This window comes from Mastomys coucha, unplaced genomic scaffold (genome assembly GCF_008632895.1).
Source record: "Mastomys coucha isolate ucsf_1 unplaced genomic scaffold, UCSF_Mcou_1 pScaffold19, whole genome shotgun sequence".
In the NCBI taxonomy this organism is placed as follows: domain Eukaryota; kingdom Metazoa; phylum Chordata; class Mammalia; order Rodentia; family Muridae; genus Mastomys; species Mastomys coucha.
Genome location: NW_022196901.1, coordinates 19,761,151 through 19,777,280, shown reverse-complemented (window position 1 = coordinate 19,777,280; position 16,130 = coordinate 19,761,151). Strand labels below are relative to the sequence as shown.

Here is a 16,130-nt window from a genome sequence, read left to right as displayed (position 1 = left end):
GGCCTGTGCCTCCCAGCTGGCTGCTCCCATCTTAGAAACTTACTGGAGAGAAAATGGTGGCTCTCACCGAGTCTCTGGTTTAAGGTGCTCCCTGGAGGTTGGCCCTCCACTTGCAGGGAAGGAGCAGAGAAAGTCACTGATCCACCTCTGTCACTTGGAAGCTGAGAGGATCCTGTCCCTGCTGCCCTGCAATTCCCCTGCAACTCCTGGGGCCTGTGCCTCCTGGCTGGCTGCTCCCGTCTTAGAAACTCACCGGAGAGAAAATCAGTGGCACTGTCTTTTAAACCTCACTTTTTTGTGGTAGACTTGGCTTTGTCTGTATTTCTGAAGATGAGGCTGGGGAATACAGTGACCTGATTTTAAAGCTGGTTTACATTTTAGGTGTTTCCTGGTTCCTAATAGGTGACTTTAGCCATCCAAATTCTGGACGTGCAGTTTCTCCAGAGGCCTAGATGGTTATCACCAGACTAGGCAGTCTCAGTCTAGTATTCAATGTAGCTGGTGCGTGCCCTGGTGCCAAGGCTGCCTCTGGCTAGCATCTCTCTTCCCACACCTTACTGACTAGAATGCTGCCATTACGGTGTGCCTGTGAGCAGAAAGTTTGGGATCAGTGGCAGACAGACAGCCTGAGGCCTCAGGTAGGGGCTGGAACTCATTGTGTGCACAGCGTAAGCTCTAGGAGCCCTAGATATCTGCAAGGTTGGCCGAGCAGAGAAGCCAGGGCCTCCTTGTTCTACGAGCTGATGGGCTCGTTTCCGTAGTTGCAGAGAAAGATTTTTCCACTAAGTCCCCCAAGGTGCACAGTATCTTGATGAGCACTGAGATGAGATCCCAGATTAGAGTCCTGGAATGTGGAACATGGGAGTCTTCCAGCCAAACCAGTCAGTCACCAGTGCCAGGGGACTTCCCTGGTGGGCTGCATGACCGAGCGGCCAAGGAGCTAGGGTTGGCTTGATCAGATTCTAACATGAGCTCACACTACTGCAAGCAACACATTCTGGCCCTGATTCCGTGCAGAACATCGTGTTGTCAGGCCCCACGCCTCTTTGTCTCTGTTGCTAAAGCATTCAGCTTCTTATGTGGCCATTCAAGGAGCAAACTCATGTTTGTGGACAGGACTTTTCATGGAAAACAGCTGCTACTGAGAAAATGATAGAACCCAGAGATGACTATCGCTCATTAAAAACAGCAATAAGAGAGTCAGCACACACACACACACACACACACACACACACAGACACACACATACATACACAGACACAGACACACACACACACACACACACACATGTGCGCGCACACACACACACAGACACACACATACATACACAGACACAGACACACACACACACACACACACACACCACACACACACACATACACACATACACACCAGTGACCTGCAAATACAAGGGCCTGCTTACTGGCTAGCCTTCTGCACACACTGCATACCCTTCCTCCACACTGGCTGCTGGGTGTGGAGAAGCACACTGGGTGTGGAGAAGCACATTGCTGGGGTGCTTGGTCAGGACTTAATTCAAACACCTTAGGAGCCAGCCCTGACATAGTGTGACACAGACAGTGACAAGGTGAGTGGCTTTCCCCTTGCCTTTGATGGACTCAAAGTTCTAGAAATAAACAGGTGACTTTAGTTCAGAGCCATGTGTCCCATCATTAAGATGCATCTGAAGCATCAGGGACATGGGGGGGTGGGGGGAGAGAGAGAGCTTTGCCTCACCATGAGAACAGGCCAGGGAGGGAATTTAAAGGAGGCGTTGCTGATTTACATAGGGGGAGTTCATTGTGGAGATCATCATTTAAGGGTTGGGTAGGCGGGAAAAGCAGAGCCCAGCCCAGAGGATACAAAAGGGCAGCAGCACTGGAAGGTAGCAGCAGGCCTGGGCCGTTTGTGATGTGCCAGGTCCGAGCCTGTGCTAAGGGCTGGGAGGTGGTGTTGGCTCTACCCTAATAGCTGGAATAAGCTCCAGTCAGCGCCCTGGGAGTGCTTGAGAGGACGAGTGACCTTGGCTGAAGAGTCTGAGACATGGGGAGAAGCATTCCAGGCACAAGACAGACAGCACATTGCTGCGTTTCGGGGAAATCACAAATGTTCACCCTCACCACTGCCGAGAGAAGAGTAAGGACACAGCACATTGGGCTTAGGCAGTGTGTGTGTGCAGCCTGGATGGGAGCCTCAGGGCCCAACTGAGAGCTCCTTTCCCATGACTGCCTCAGACAACCACAACAGGGAGCTGGGGAGCCCACAAGACACAGACTGGTCAATGCTTTCACTGTACTATACAACCATCCAGATGAAGTCTGTGGAGTACTCAGGCTGTCAGGTGATCGGTCCTTCTGTGCAGCTAGGGCTGAGAACCATAGAAACAGAAGACCGCAGAGATGTTACACGTGCTGCTGTGCCAGCCCTCTAGGTATTCAGAGCTGAAACAGTTGCCAGTGCCAGGGAAGAGCCCCTGTTGCCCTGAGGCGGGGGCTCACGCACAACCCCAGATGTTCTTTTCCCAAAAGCAGACCCTGGGAGGATGGGTTGAGATGGGACAGTGGAAATGTAAGAACAGTTAATTCACCCAGGGGAGGACTGGGCAAGAGAAGGTGTAGACTGGACCCCAGCTGCAGAAAGAGGAGAAAATGCATTGAGGAGGGAGGGTTACGTAGAAAACTACAAGATGGTTCTGAAGGAACTACAGGAAGACGACTGGGAGCCAGCCATCCACATTCATGGGCTGGCCTGCAGTCAGGCCATTTCAGAGCAGCCTACAGATCTGATGGGGTCCGTATCAGGAACTCAACAACTTTCCCTAATTTTGGCAGAAATACGAAGGTTGATGTTGGAATGAACATGGGAATCTCAATGAATCCAAAACAACAATGAGTGTGAACATGGATAAAGTTAGAGAATTCACACTTTCAGGTATAAACTTAGTACAAAGTTGAGGGTATTTTAAAAGAGTGTCATCCTAGCATACAATAATAAGACAAACCAAAACAACCAAAATCCAGACATATAGACTGATGGAGCTAAATAGAGAGTCCAGAAATAAATTCTCATATTTATGATCTATGCTGACAGGTTTTATGATAACCTGACACAAGCTAGAGTTGTCTGAGAGGAGGGAACCCTCAACTGAGAAAATGCCTTCTTAAGATCTGGCTGTAGGCAAGTGTGCGCACATTTTCTTAATTATTCTGATTGATTCTGGAGGGGCCCAGCCCATTGTGGATGGTACCACCCCTGGGTTGGTGGTCCTGGGTTCTATACGAAAGTAGGCTGGGCAAGCTATGTGGAGCAAGCCAGTAAGCAGCATCCCTCCACGACCTCTTCATCAGCTCCTGCCTCCAGGTTCCTGTCCTGACTTTCTCAGTGATGGGAATAAACTTAAGATGAAGTAAACCCTTCATACCCAAGTTGCTTTTGGTCATAATGTTTCATCACAGCATCAGAAACCCTAAGACATGATCAATTTACATTTTTTACACCATATTTATTTACTTTGTATACTTGTATGCACATACCACAGGGCACATGTGGAGGTTAGAGAACAATTTGCAGGCATCAGATCTCTCCCTTACTAGATGGGTTTCAGAGGTCAAACAAGGCCGTCAGGCTTTGCAGCAAGCGCCTTTCCCCGCTAAGAGCCCCTTCTTGCCTGCAATAGGCTTTTGGTGAGTGTGTCAGGAAAGGGCCAGATTTTCAACAAACAGAACTGGAGAAACTTAACGCCCATTTGCAAAAGGACAAAGTGGCACAGTTGATACCATATTAAAAATAATTCAAAATGAATCAAAAGTCTAAATGTACTTAAATAAAAAACAATGTCTGGGAAGAGCCTCAAGAGTCTCAATTTGATAGTGACTTCTTGGACACAACACTTTAAGGAGAGGAACAGAAGGGAAAGTCGATAAAGCAGCTAAATCAGATTAGAGACGTCTCTGCATTAGAGACAGGCGCAGCTCATGGGTTAAGGTCCAGGCTATATAAAGAATTCCTGTCGCCTAACAGCAGATAACCTAATTATAAACGCAGGCAGAGGATCAAAAGAGACCTCTTCCCAGAGACTAGCAAATGACCCAGTAGCAGGAAAGCTGCAGGCTCCAGGGAAATGCAAATGAGTAGCACAAAGAGTACCTCACACCTAGTGGGACTGCTGCTATGAACAAGACAATAGAAGAAGGCTACAAAGAGTGGCTAGGATGTGGGGACAGAGCTCAGGATAGAGAGCTTGCCTAACATGCACAAGGCTGAGGGTTCAGCCCCCAGTACTGTGAGATAGATAGATGATAGGTGGATGGATGGATAGATGATAGACAGACAGATGATAAACACATGCATACACACACACACACACACACACACACACACACACACGAAGGAAATGTGGGGAAATTGAAATTCATGCACTGTTAATGGGAGAGTACATCGATACCAGCACTGTAGCCAGCGCACACACATAGCCCAGCTCAGGCCTAGCCATTTTTCTTCTCTGCACACATCAAGACAGAATCAAAAGCAAATCCATGCAGAGATCTTCTTGGGCCTGTTCTCTGAGTTTGCTGGGCTGTCCCAACAATGTATAATTCATTTACTCACAGACCTGGAGGTCAAAAGTCTAAGGTCAAAGTGTAGGTGGAGTGGATTTCTGAGACCTCTCCCTCCCACACCCTCTGTCCCTGGTTCATAGCTGGAGCCTTCTACCTGTGTCTTCAGACAGTCATTCCCCATGTGTTCATGTCCTGGTGTCCTCTTCTAGTATACCTGTCCTGTTGGATGAGCACTCATTGCTAATCATCTTGCTTCAACTTGATTACATCTGTAAAGAGCCAACTTCCAAGCACAGCTCCTTTCTGAAGTCTTGGGGTTCAGGATTTCAATTTGTGGATTGGGAGTGAGCCAAAGGCTGGGGCACCCCAGTGCCCTTCAACTTAATAAAGAAGCAAATAAGAAATAAGGAAAACATGGTCTGCCATTCAGTAGAAAGCATTTGGCTGTAAAGAACAGAGAGATTCTGATGCATCTAATGTACTCTCTGCAAACTCCCTATCTCATCCCCCCTTACCCTGCTTCTATGAGGATGCTCCCCCACCAACCCACCCACTTCCGCCTCACCCCCTAGCATTCCTCTACACTGGGGCATCAAGCTTTCAAAGGACCAAGGGCCACCCCTACCATTGACACCAGATAAGGCCTCTTCAGCTCCTTCAGTCCTTCCCCAACTCCTCCATTGGGGTCCTGTGCTCAGTCCGATGGTTGGCTGTGAACATCCTCATCTGTATTGGTCAGGATCTAGCAGAGCCTCTCAGGAGACAACTATATCAGGCTCCTGTCAGCAAGCACTTTTTGGCATCAGCAATAGTGTCTGGGTTTGGTGCCTGCATGTAGGATGGATTCCCAGGTGGGGCAGTCTCTGGATGGCCTTTCCTTCATCTCTGTTTCACTCTTTTCCCCTGTATTTCCTTTAGACATGAACAATTCTGGGTTAAAATTTTGGAGATGGGTGGGTAGACCCATCCCTCAACCTAGGGGCCATGCCTAGCCTCTGGATATGGTCTCTACAGCTTCTCCCTCCCCTCTGTGGGGTATTTCAGCTAATGTCATCCTCATGGAGGTCCTGGGAGGCTCTTGCTTTCCTGGTATCTGGGACTTTCTAGTTGCTACCCCTAGTTTCCCATGTCCCATTGCTACACAACTCTGTTCAATTTCCTGATCCTCTGTACATCTCCTCCATCTCCTCCCATACCTGATTCTTCCCCTTTTTCCCCTCCCCCTCCTCTCTTCCTCCCAAGTCCCTCCCACCCTCTACTTCCCTTGATTATTTTGTTCCCCCTTCTAAGTAGGACTGAAGCATCCACTCTTTGGTCTTCCTTCCTCTTGAGCTTCATGTGTCTGTGAGTTTGCATCATGGGTATTCCATGCTCTTTGCCTAATATCCACTGATCAGTGAGTACATGCCATGTGTGTTCTTTTGTGACTGAGTTACCTCACTCAGGATGATATTTTCTAGTTCCATCCATTTGCCTGTAAATTTCCTGAAATCATTTTTTTTAATAGCTGAGTAGTACTCCATTGTGTAAATGTACCACATTTTCTGTATCCATTCCTCTGTTGGGTTCTTTCCAACTTCTGGCTATTATAAATAAGGCTGCTACAAATATAGTGGAACATGTGTCCTTATTACATGTTGGAGCATCTTCTGGGTATATGCAGCAAAATGCTGGGTCCTATTTGTGTATCCAGTCTGTTAGTCTTTTTATTGGGGAATTGAGTCCATTGATGTTAAGAGATATTGAGGAATAGTGATTGATGCTTTCTGTTATTTTTGTTGTTAGAAGTGGAATTATGTTTTGTGGCTATCTTCTTTTGGGTTTGTGGAAAAAAGATTACTTTCTTGCTTTTACTAGGGTGTAGTTTCCCTCCTTGTGTTAGTGTTTTTCCACCTCTTATCCTTTGTAGGGCTATATTTGTGGAAAGATATTGTGTAAATTTGGTTTTGTCATGGAATATCTTGTTTTCTCCATCTATGGTAATTGAGAGTTTTGCTGGGTATAGTAGTCTGGGCTGGCATTTGTGTTCTCGTAGGATCTGTATGACATCTGCCCAGGATCTTTTAGCTTTCATAGTCTCTGGTGAGAAGTCTGGTGTAATTCTGATAGGCCTGCCTTTATGTATTACTTGATCTTTTTCCCTTATTGCTTTTTTTTTTTTTTTAACATTTTAACGTTTATTGCATTATGATGAGAAAAGTTACATGATTTCAGTTTATCTAAATTTGTTAACATTTAAAAACATATTTTAAGTACATAGAATTAAATCACATTCTTGTTTCCTTTTGTACCCCAACTCCTCCCAGAGACACCCCCTTCAATACCTACAATATCTTTTTTGTCATATTCCTTAAAATTTATAAAATATTTTTTTTTTCGAGACAGGGTTTCTCTGTGTAGCCTTGGCTGTTCTGGAACTCACTCTGTAGACCAGGCTGGCCTCGCACTCAGAAATCCGCCTGTCTCTGCTTCCCAAGTGCTGGGATTAAAGGCATGTACCACCACCGCCCAGCTCAAATTTTATAAAATATTAAAACAATAAAAATGAGTATTATAAAAGTTGTTTGATATAAAACAATAATCAATTTAACAGTCTTATGTAGATGCTTGTCTACAATACTGAAAATACATATATTTTTCTCAATATAAATTTTAAATAACTCCAAACATATTAACTGTATATTTCAAAATAATACATCACTACTAGTATTTTCTTAAATGAACATAAATATATAAAATCTTTTTGTTTGTTTGTGCGTTTTGTATTTAGTAGAGTTTAAAATCTAATTTAGTAGAGTTTAAAATCTAAAGTATAATTCTGAAAGGCCTGCCTTTATATGTTACTTGCCTTTTTTCCCTTACTACTTTTAAAATTCTTTCTTTGTTTAGTGCATTTGTTGTTTTGATTATTATGTGACGGGAGGAATTTCTTTTCTGGTCCAGTCTATTTGGAGTTCTGTAGGCTTCTTGTATGTTCCTGGGCATCTCTTTCTTTAGGTTAGGGAAGTTTTCTTCTACAATTTTGTTGAAATATTTACTGGCCCTTTAAATTGGGAAGTTGGGAATCTTCACTCTCTGCTATACCTATTATCCTTAGGTTTAGTCTTCTCATTGCATCCTGGATTTCCTGGATGTTTTGGGTTAGGAGCATTTTGCTTTTTGCATTTTCTTTGACTGTTGTGTCAATGTTTTCTAAGGTGTCTTCTGCCCCTGAGATTCTCTCTTCTATCTCTTGTATTCTGTTGGTGATGCTTGCATCTACGACTCCTGATTTGTTTCCTAGGTTTTCTGTCTCCAGGGCTGTCTTCCTTTATTGTTGTTTATTGTTTCTATTTTCATTTTTTTGATCCTGGAAAGTTTTGTTCAATTCCTTCTCCCGTTTGGTTATGTTTTCCTGTAGTTCTTTAAGGGATTGTTGTGTTTCCTCTTTAAGGGATTCTACCTGTTTACCTGTGTTCTCCTGTATTTCTTTAAGGGAGTTTTTTATGTCTTTCTTAAAGCCCCCTATCATCATCATGAGATGTGATTTTAAATTCACATCTTGCTTTTCCAATGTGTTAGGGTATCCAGGGCTTGCTGTTGTGGGAGAACTGGGTTCTGATGAACCCATGTAGTCTTGGTTTCTGTTGCTTATGTTCTTGCCCTTGCCTCTCACCATCTGGTTATCTGTGGTGTTAGCTGGTCTTGATGTCTCTGACTGTAGCTTGTCCCTCCTGTAAGCCTGTGTGTCAGTACTCCTGGGAGACCAGTTCTCTCTGGGCAGAATTTAGATAAGGAGAGCTGTGGCACAGGGTCAGCTCCAGGGTGCAGACAGAAGCCGGAAGGATCTTGTCCCAGCTGTTCCTTGGTCCCTGTGTCCTGATGGCTCTGGGTCCCCCTTGGGCCAGGAATTTGAGCAGAAGTGGTAGTCTTACCTGTGCTCTCAGGTGTGTCGGCACTCTTGGGAGACCAGCTCTCTCCCGGCAGGATTTGGGTATGGAGAGCTTGGCACAGGGTCAGCTCCAGGTCACAGATGGAAACTGGAAGCTGATGTACTCTTTTTAAAGCATGACAGCTGACGCTTGAGGACCTGTGCTAACTGCAGTAAACCAGCAACAGACAGACTGTGTCCACTTCACTCCTGCTGGCCCTAGAGTTGTCAGACTCAAAGGGATAATTGAGGTGGATGCTGCCAGTTAAGATTGGAATTGAGGTGGATGCTGCAGTTAAGATTGGAATAAATGAACCTGTGCATGTTTGCCTCGGCCAGCTATGAAGGAAAACAGGGACTACTCAACAAACTAGCCAAGGGAACTATGTAGCTAGTGAATGAGTTGTTATTCAGTAATGTGAACTTTGTGGGAAACATGATCATGTCTGCCTGTTTCTGACATAGCACAGTCATGACAGTTATAGTGGAGGATGTAAAATCATGTGAGAAACTTACCGGCTACTGAATTATTTACAGAGGGTTAGCTGAAGGATGGGGATAGCTTAGTGGTACAATGCCTGCTTACCATATATAAAACCCTGGGTCCATCCCAGCACCACACACGCACACGTGTACACACATATACACACACATACACAGACCAGATAATAATTTTTATTGTATATATTTTATTCCATTTTTTTTTTTTTTTGGTTTTTTTGAGACAGGGTTTCTCTGTATATCCCTGGCTGTCCTGGAACTCACTCTGTAGACCAGGCTGGCCTCAAACTCAGAAATCCACCTGCCTCTGCCTCCCAAGTGCTGGGATTAAAGGTGTGCACCACCACTGCCCGGCTTCCAATTATTTTTTTTTATGAACAAAAAATGACGTGTTAAGAATGATGACTTTTATAGATTCGAGGGTGGCCAGGTGGTCCCATCTGGTGTGCAAGCATTTTCCAAGGCCAGTTGAGCACAGGGGCACAGGGAGAGCAGGGCTGGAGAGTCAGAGCGAAGCATCTGTCTTACTTCTGACTTGGTGATGAGCTACCTGCTGCCCCCCAAGATTCCTGTGGCAGTTAGTGCTAACTGTCAACTTGATTGGATCTTGATTAGATTAATTAAGGACCCATCTTAACTATGTGCAGACCTTTCCCTGGGTGGGTATTCTGAACTGTGTATAAAATTATGAAAGTGGGTTGAGCAGCAACTTGCATCCTACACGCCTCCCTTCCTGATTATGGGTGTGTGGGACCAGCTGCTTCAAGCTCCCACAGTCTCGACTTCCCTGGAGGACTGTACCCAAATTGTGAGCCAAGAGAAAGCCGTACAGTTCTCCATACAGTTGCTTTGGTCTGAACATCTAATCCCAGCAATAGGAAAAGAAGCTATTGTAACCCCTCTCCTTCATCTCCATCTCTGTCATCAAGCTTTATCTATAGCTCCAGCACTACCCTCCACAAGTGTAGTCATCTTTACAGAAGGCACACTTCCTTGGACCATTCAGAGAGGCCTCAGGTTTCACGTAGGAGAGAAAGCCCCGTCCCTCGGCCACGGCCAGTCATCCCCAGAGCCACTGCTCTTTCAGCCTTCCTTGACTCCTATCTTTTTACCCCCTTGGCCTGTGACTTTGTCTTCCATCTGCCTTGCTGGGGGGTATGAGTGGCTGCTGTTGGACCTTTGGCTTGATGTTCTGAAAGGGAGTGGAGATCCAGGTGAGCATCCCCATGTTGCCAGAGTTGTTAGGGCTGGCGTGGCGGCTGGGCCTGGCATCACACTCTCTCTGGATCCCAGCTGAATAGACAAGTCATAGTGAAGAGCAGGAGAGTCTTCATTCAATGTGCCACATTACAGAGAGGAACAAAGGGGCTCGGTGACCCCCTCCCCCAAAGACCATCTTCTGAGTCTTGGCATGAGACTCAAGATTTAAATAGAGGGCCAGAGGTTTGAGTTGCCCTGGCTGAGGTGTAGTCCACCCAGCATTGACCCGTCACTGTCTCAGCTCCAGTGCACTTTGCATGGCAATCTGACCGCTTGTCAGAATGATGGATCTCTTTAATGGAGACAGAGCTGGCACAAAGCCTTCTCCTCAGGAAGCTGAGATTCCTGAAGAAATACCAATTTCTCAGTTCCATCGTTTCTGCAGTCTGGTAGCCAAAGGGAGGCACATAGGGTCTCTGTAGACTATGCCATTACTACCAGCATCCATACAACTGCATCTCCCTGCTGGCTGGACCTTAGGAGTCCTCGTGGAGAGGGAGCATGTACACCTGCCCAAGGGCCCATGGCCTTGACTCTTGTGCTTTCTCATCCCCCCAGGACCTGAGTTCCTTTGCCATGCCACTCCTGGATGGAGATGTGGAGAATTCAGAAAAGCATTCTTCTCGGAAGGTAAGACCTCCCTTTTCAAAGCTTCTCACCATCCCACCTGAGAAGCCCCCAAAGTGGGCAGAGTCTGAGACACCCTTCCAAGTTTACTTGCATGGAGCTCACACCAGCGTGTGGGGTGGCTGTAGCTGAGCCAGCCTGAAACAGCTCCCCTCACAGGGCAATGCTTCCTGTGTTGCTGGCTGCTTCGAGGCTATTAGCCATACAGAGCCAAGCAAGGAGTCAGGGTGTGGCAGGTGAGGGGTCACAGTGGCCATCAGAGAGGGTCAAGGCAGCCTACCTGCAGGTTCCCCTGCAGCTGGAAAGTGGCATCCTAGCACCCCCTGACCCAAGTACAAAACTTATGTTGGGTAGGGGCTGCAGCATCTCGGAGTGGCTGCCCAGTGCTCTCCAGCCTGGATTAGGGTGGGAGTTCTCATCCTGGAAAAAAAGGAATCTGTTCTCTGAGCATTTGAATCGCATACAATTGAATCAACAAATTGGTTTAGACCCATGAGACTCACTTGGCAGTCAGTCTCCCGCCCCGCCCTGCCCTACCCAAACAACCTTATTAGCAGTTATTGTGACCCAGCCAGAAAGACCGTCAGAAAATGGCCTGGGGCCTGGGCTGGCAGGCGCCATCAAGCTCAGAGCCTGTAGTGTAGCCAGGCCAAGTCTTCTGGTCCTCTGCCCTGTTGTGCTCCTCGTAGCCTTTCCTGCATGGAAAACCCACTGGAACCAAGGCTGTGGCAAAAGTGCTCCAAGGGAGTTGGGGATCTCCCTGGTGGCCCCAGAAGTCCAGAGAGAGGCTGTGTGAGCATCCACAGTCAGCTGAGAGGGAAAGAGCGTGGAGGTGATCTTGCCTTCCTACGCTTGCTCAGAGATAGCCTCACCCATCCTCTGTGCCTCGTGCGCGAGGGTCAGTGACCAGGAGGAGTGGCTTGTGATACAGTGGCAGTGCAGCATCAGATGCAATAGAAGACCAGGGACCATAGAACACATTCCTCTCCCACATCAGCAATCTCTAGATGCAGCTTGGAGGCAGGGCCTCTCCTGAGCAGCTCTGTATGATGGGAAGAGGTACTGGAGCCAGGAGCTAGGCATTCCCATGAGTATTGCCACCCAGTGCCCACACCAGAGAGCACCTGCTCCTGAGCCTGGGGCTAGCTACCTCCAGTGCCAGGCTCTCAACTGTCAGTGCCTCTTCTGTGGGCGACAGCTAGTAGGAAACAGGGAGGTGGCAGGTATCTAGAACAATTTCCCATTTGCCCCAGAAAGGCATGCCTCTGCCCCTGCTCCGTTCTTCACAACATGGATCTTGTGGAAACACCTGAGGGAGCTTGCTTCCGTTAGATTTCTACGTATGTCTGGCTCTTTCTGAGGATGTCATGAGAGAGGCCCAAGGTGACTTAGGGATGCTACTGGGCTTTTACAGCAGAAGGGCATGAATAAGGGGACAGGTAGACCAGAAGAGGACAGGGCGGTGGGCACGATGGGGTCTGCCCCCAGGAACCACATTGGGTGAGTGAGGCAGCCTATGTGAGGGTCACTAGTCACATCTGCTTGTGCAAGTGTCAGTGGCTATGGAACTGAGCCGAGAACTCGGTGTTCAAGACACATTTCCTTAAATCAGCTTAAATATAAGCCAGCCTCATTGGGGCTGATGGGAAATGTTCTTCTCTGTTAACCCTACTCCTTGGCTTGTCCGAAGGTTCCATTCTTGCACATATTGTGTTTAGCTGCAGAAGCTTCATCAAACAAACAAACAAACAAACAAACAAACAAACAAAAACAAAGCACTGCCTCACTCATGGCTGAAGCTAAGCTGGACCTGAGTGCAGGTGCTTAGTACTAAGTGTGTTCCCTGCTGTACCCTGAATGCCCTCAGCTTCAGGCTTGGGGGACTACCAATCAGGGAAGTATCCTAAACAGGACACACGCACACCAGTGCTCTTAACTACCTAAGAGGCTGTCTGAGAAAGTCCTCGACAGGAAAGTGGGACTCCTATGTCTCCTCTCCACACACTCAGTGTCCTGTCCTCAGGAGGTAGCAGTTCCTTGTCATAGTAACTGCCCCTGCATAGCACTCTAGTCAGCCGACTGTGTGACTCTAAGATCTAGCTAATGAGTCAGAGCTAGCCAAAGAGAATCATTGTTGCCAGCCGCACTGCAGAGGCTAATCAAAGGGGTCTGTGGAATGGCCCAGCAAATGCCCAGCAAATGTCCAGCAAATGTCCAGCAAATGGCTGGGTTTCCTCTCTCTGTACTGACCCTGTGATCCCTAGCCGTCTCCACATGGCTGTGGACAAGCCAGTCTCTCTCTCTGAACATGTCTTCTCACATACCAAGCAGGGCTAGGAATTGTGCCTGCCGGAAGGATGGAGGATTAGGCCATCACTGAGGAGCAGAGGGTGTGAGAAGGGCGGTCAGCACCCTGAGAAGAGGAGCGCCCACATACTGTTCACTTGCTCTCAGGGAGTGCTCCCTGAGTGAGGCTGCAGACATGGCTTGATTTCTGCCCACTGCTGGCTGAGGACTGATCTCGGATCTTCTGGAGATCAGCCCATAGCCAAGTCCTGGGAACTTAGTGTAGCTGCTCCCTCTTCCAGCTTGAGGTGCTGGACTCATCACTGGATTCTAAGGCTGGCACTTCTGTCCCTAGCTTTGGATTTCCCCTCCCCAGCTGCCTTCCTGGCTCCTTTGATCCCTGTTCTCTGCTTCCCTCTTAAAGAGCATGGATGCCTTGTCTTGCCAAACCCTCATGATCAGTCCTGAAGCCAACCCCCACTGGGCTCCTTCCTCAGCTTCTCTCCCATGGCCTCCTCTTCTATTTTGTGGAAAGACAAGCTCAGATAAGACCAGAGCAGGAGATGCCCCTAGTCGCAGCTTCCTGACAAACATGGAAGTTTCCCTGACTGGGAAACTCTGCCTTCAAGAGCCCAAGTGCCTACTCTCCATTAGCTCCCGAGAAGCAGGCACACACTGAGGATGCTCACCAGAGAGTCATCCAGTTATGTTGATCAGAGTATCAGTTTGCTTTGGCTAGTCTAATAGCCTGGTGCCTAGCCATCCCTGGTGGCTCCAGAGGCGCCCCATAGTCTGCTGTTTCCTGCCAGCCTTATCTAGGAAACAGGCAGGGAAGGGTTCCATCTGCAGGGACAGGTTTCTGTAGGAGAGTCCAGGCAGGGCCCAGCATCCTCTGCTCTTTGGCCATTTTTAGGGGAAGAAAGTAGAAGGTCTGTTGTCTGGGCCTCCCTTTTCTAACTCCTAGGCCTGCAATTCTGAATATAGAATGGATTCTCAGTCAGCAAGGTCTCAGGGACTCCTTGCCAATCAAAAAAGATCCAAGTCTTTGATGGCATTTAGTTCTGCTCCTTGTATGAGAGTTCCTGGGTAGGTCGTGTGTTAGCCCACTGTATCTGAGACCTGGCTCCTTTTCCAGTCCCACTCCAGAAGGCCTCCTCTACCTTGCCCACCACCCTGCCCATCAGACTCCAGGCCTCCTCTGATCTGGGGTCCCATGAGAGGTGGTCTTGTTGTCCTGGCATCCCTTCATCTGCTTTCTGCTACTGCTTCACCTTGCTCTGTGGTCTCCTGGGGCCACTCCTTCCCTATCCTATCTACCTTTGTCTTCTCACACTTGCCCGGGACACCACCTCTTCATCAGGCCAAGCTCACCTTCAAGGCAAGCTGTACGGCATAGGGGGTGCTGCGGGACTCTAAAGGTGACTGCCTCTGCCTGGCCTTGTCTAGAGGTGTGTAGTGTCAGGAGTGCTGTGGGCCTCTAAAGGTGACTGCCTCTGCCAGGCCTTGACTAGATGTGTGTAGTGTTAGGATTAAAGCTGCAGGCCTTGGGGTCACAGCACTCACCAGCTTTTTGATGTCTATTCTGCTCCCGCCAGCACCTTTGGCCATCAGATATGGTGGCATCCAGAGCTGAAGAATGATAGACCTCTCATACACCTGACAGCCAGTGCCTCCCTAGCTGGAGCCACCTTAGTCCCCCATAGTCAGGGATCAGGTCTTGGTACCACGTATAGCTCTCATAATTGAGCCATTTCCGAAACTCAGCCCTCCTCCTCTTCCAGACTACAAGTGCTTTCTCTATGAAGAACTCTTTAAAGCACAATGATGATGCTGGGAGAACATGTATGTGTGAACCATGCTAAACATCCCTCCTGTGTATAACATAGCCCAACATCTTTGTAGCCCATGAAGCAGTCTAGCATCCCCATAGTGTAGAGGAGAGATGGATGCAGGGGCCAGGTCACTCATCCATCCACACTGATGGTACAGGACTTAAACTCCAGTCCCTGTCCAAATCCTTGCTCATTTTATCATTGCTTTAGAGGATCCTCTATTTCTGGTACATGTGGTTTCTACAGCAGGTACGGGTCTGCCTCTTGACTCCCCATTCCTTATTTGATGTCAATCCACCTACCACCCGAAGAACCACTTTCCTTAAAAGCTATCCTCAGAAGTCATCCTGAGTCCCATAGGCAAATGGGATGGTGGCTAAATTGAAGAGGCAAGGAATCTAACTGGTCTTCCTTGTAAGTAGGAGGGGAGTTGGTTTGAACTTTAGGGAGGTGGCTCAGTTATAAGATCCTGGTCACATTGTCAGAAGCCTTCAGGAAGGAGTTGGCATCAAGTGAGTCCCACACCTTCATATGACACTTCCTTAGGGTCAGGTGGAGAATCACAGAGGAAATTGGTGGTCACTGAAGCGGCATCCTCACAGGGGCATCATAGTCTTTGAGGTGCCTGTCATTGGAGCTCAGGGGCGCCCTCTACTGGTGGGTCCACACATCCACTCTGGGACCTGGCCCTGGTTACCAGCATACATTTCCAGGGTTTGATCATTGTCCTCTGAGCCTATGACAGTTACTTTCTTTTCTGTTGCTGACTTGGGGTCCCCTTAGGTCCCTTGGGTCCCAGTGTCACAAGTGAACTAAGTAGTCGGACCCCAGTGATCACCACACACCATATGATTGCTGCAGATCAACCCCTGTGCTGATGTCACCATGTGAACAGGCAGCTAGACCTACAAGCTGAGGGTATGATGGTCCTGTTATGGAGGAAAGCGGGACAGTAAGACCTGGGAGCCCGATGACACAGTAAGGGACAGAGCTGAGGTCAGAGCCCAGACCACAGGGAGCAAGCTCCCGAATACATTCACACAGCAGATACTGGATGGCTATGAGCTGGTGCCATAGCTTAAATCTATGGGGTTTGATAGTTTTTTCAGACCGTAGTAGCTATGGCTTCCAGTCATAAGTGAAGTCTGGGGTCTT

The 16,130-nt window shown here is 47.9% G+C and overlaps 1 protein-coding gene across 3 annotated transcripts in view; it reads left to right on the top strand.

Annotated features, from left to right (window-relative positions):
* Nucleotides 1-16,130, top strand: part of Prkag2 (protein kinase AMP-activated non-catalytic subunit gamma 2) — a 254,264-nt gene that overhangs the window by 69,536 nt on the left and 168,598 nt on the right. For all 3 annotated transcript variants that reach the window (XM_031380198.1, XM_031380197.1, XM_031380200.1), the window contains exon 2: nucleotides 10,789-10,860. In XM_031380198.1, the coding sequence (XP_031236058.1) occupies nucleotides 10,789-10,860 (72 nt within the window). The remainder of the gene's footprint in view (nucleotides 1-10,788; nucleotides 10,861-16,130) is intronic.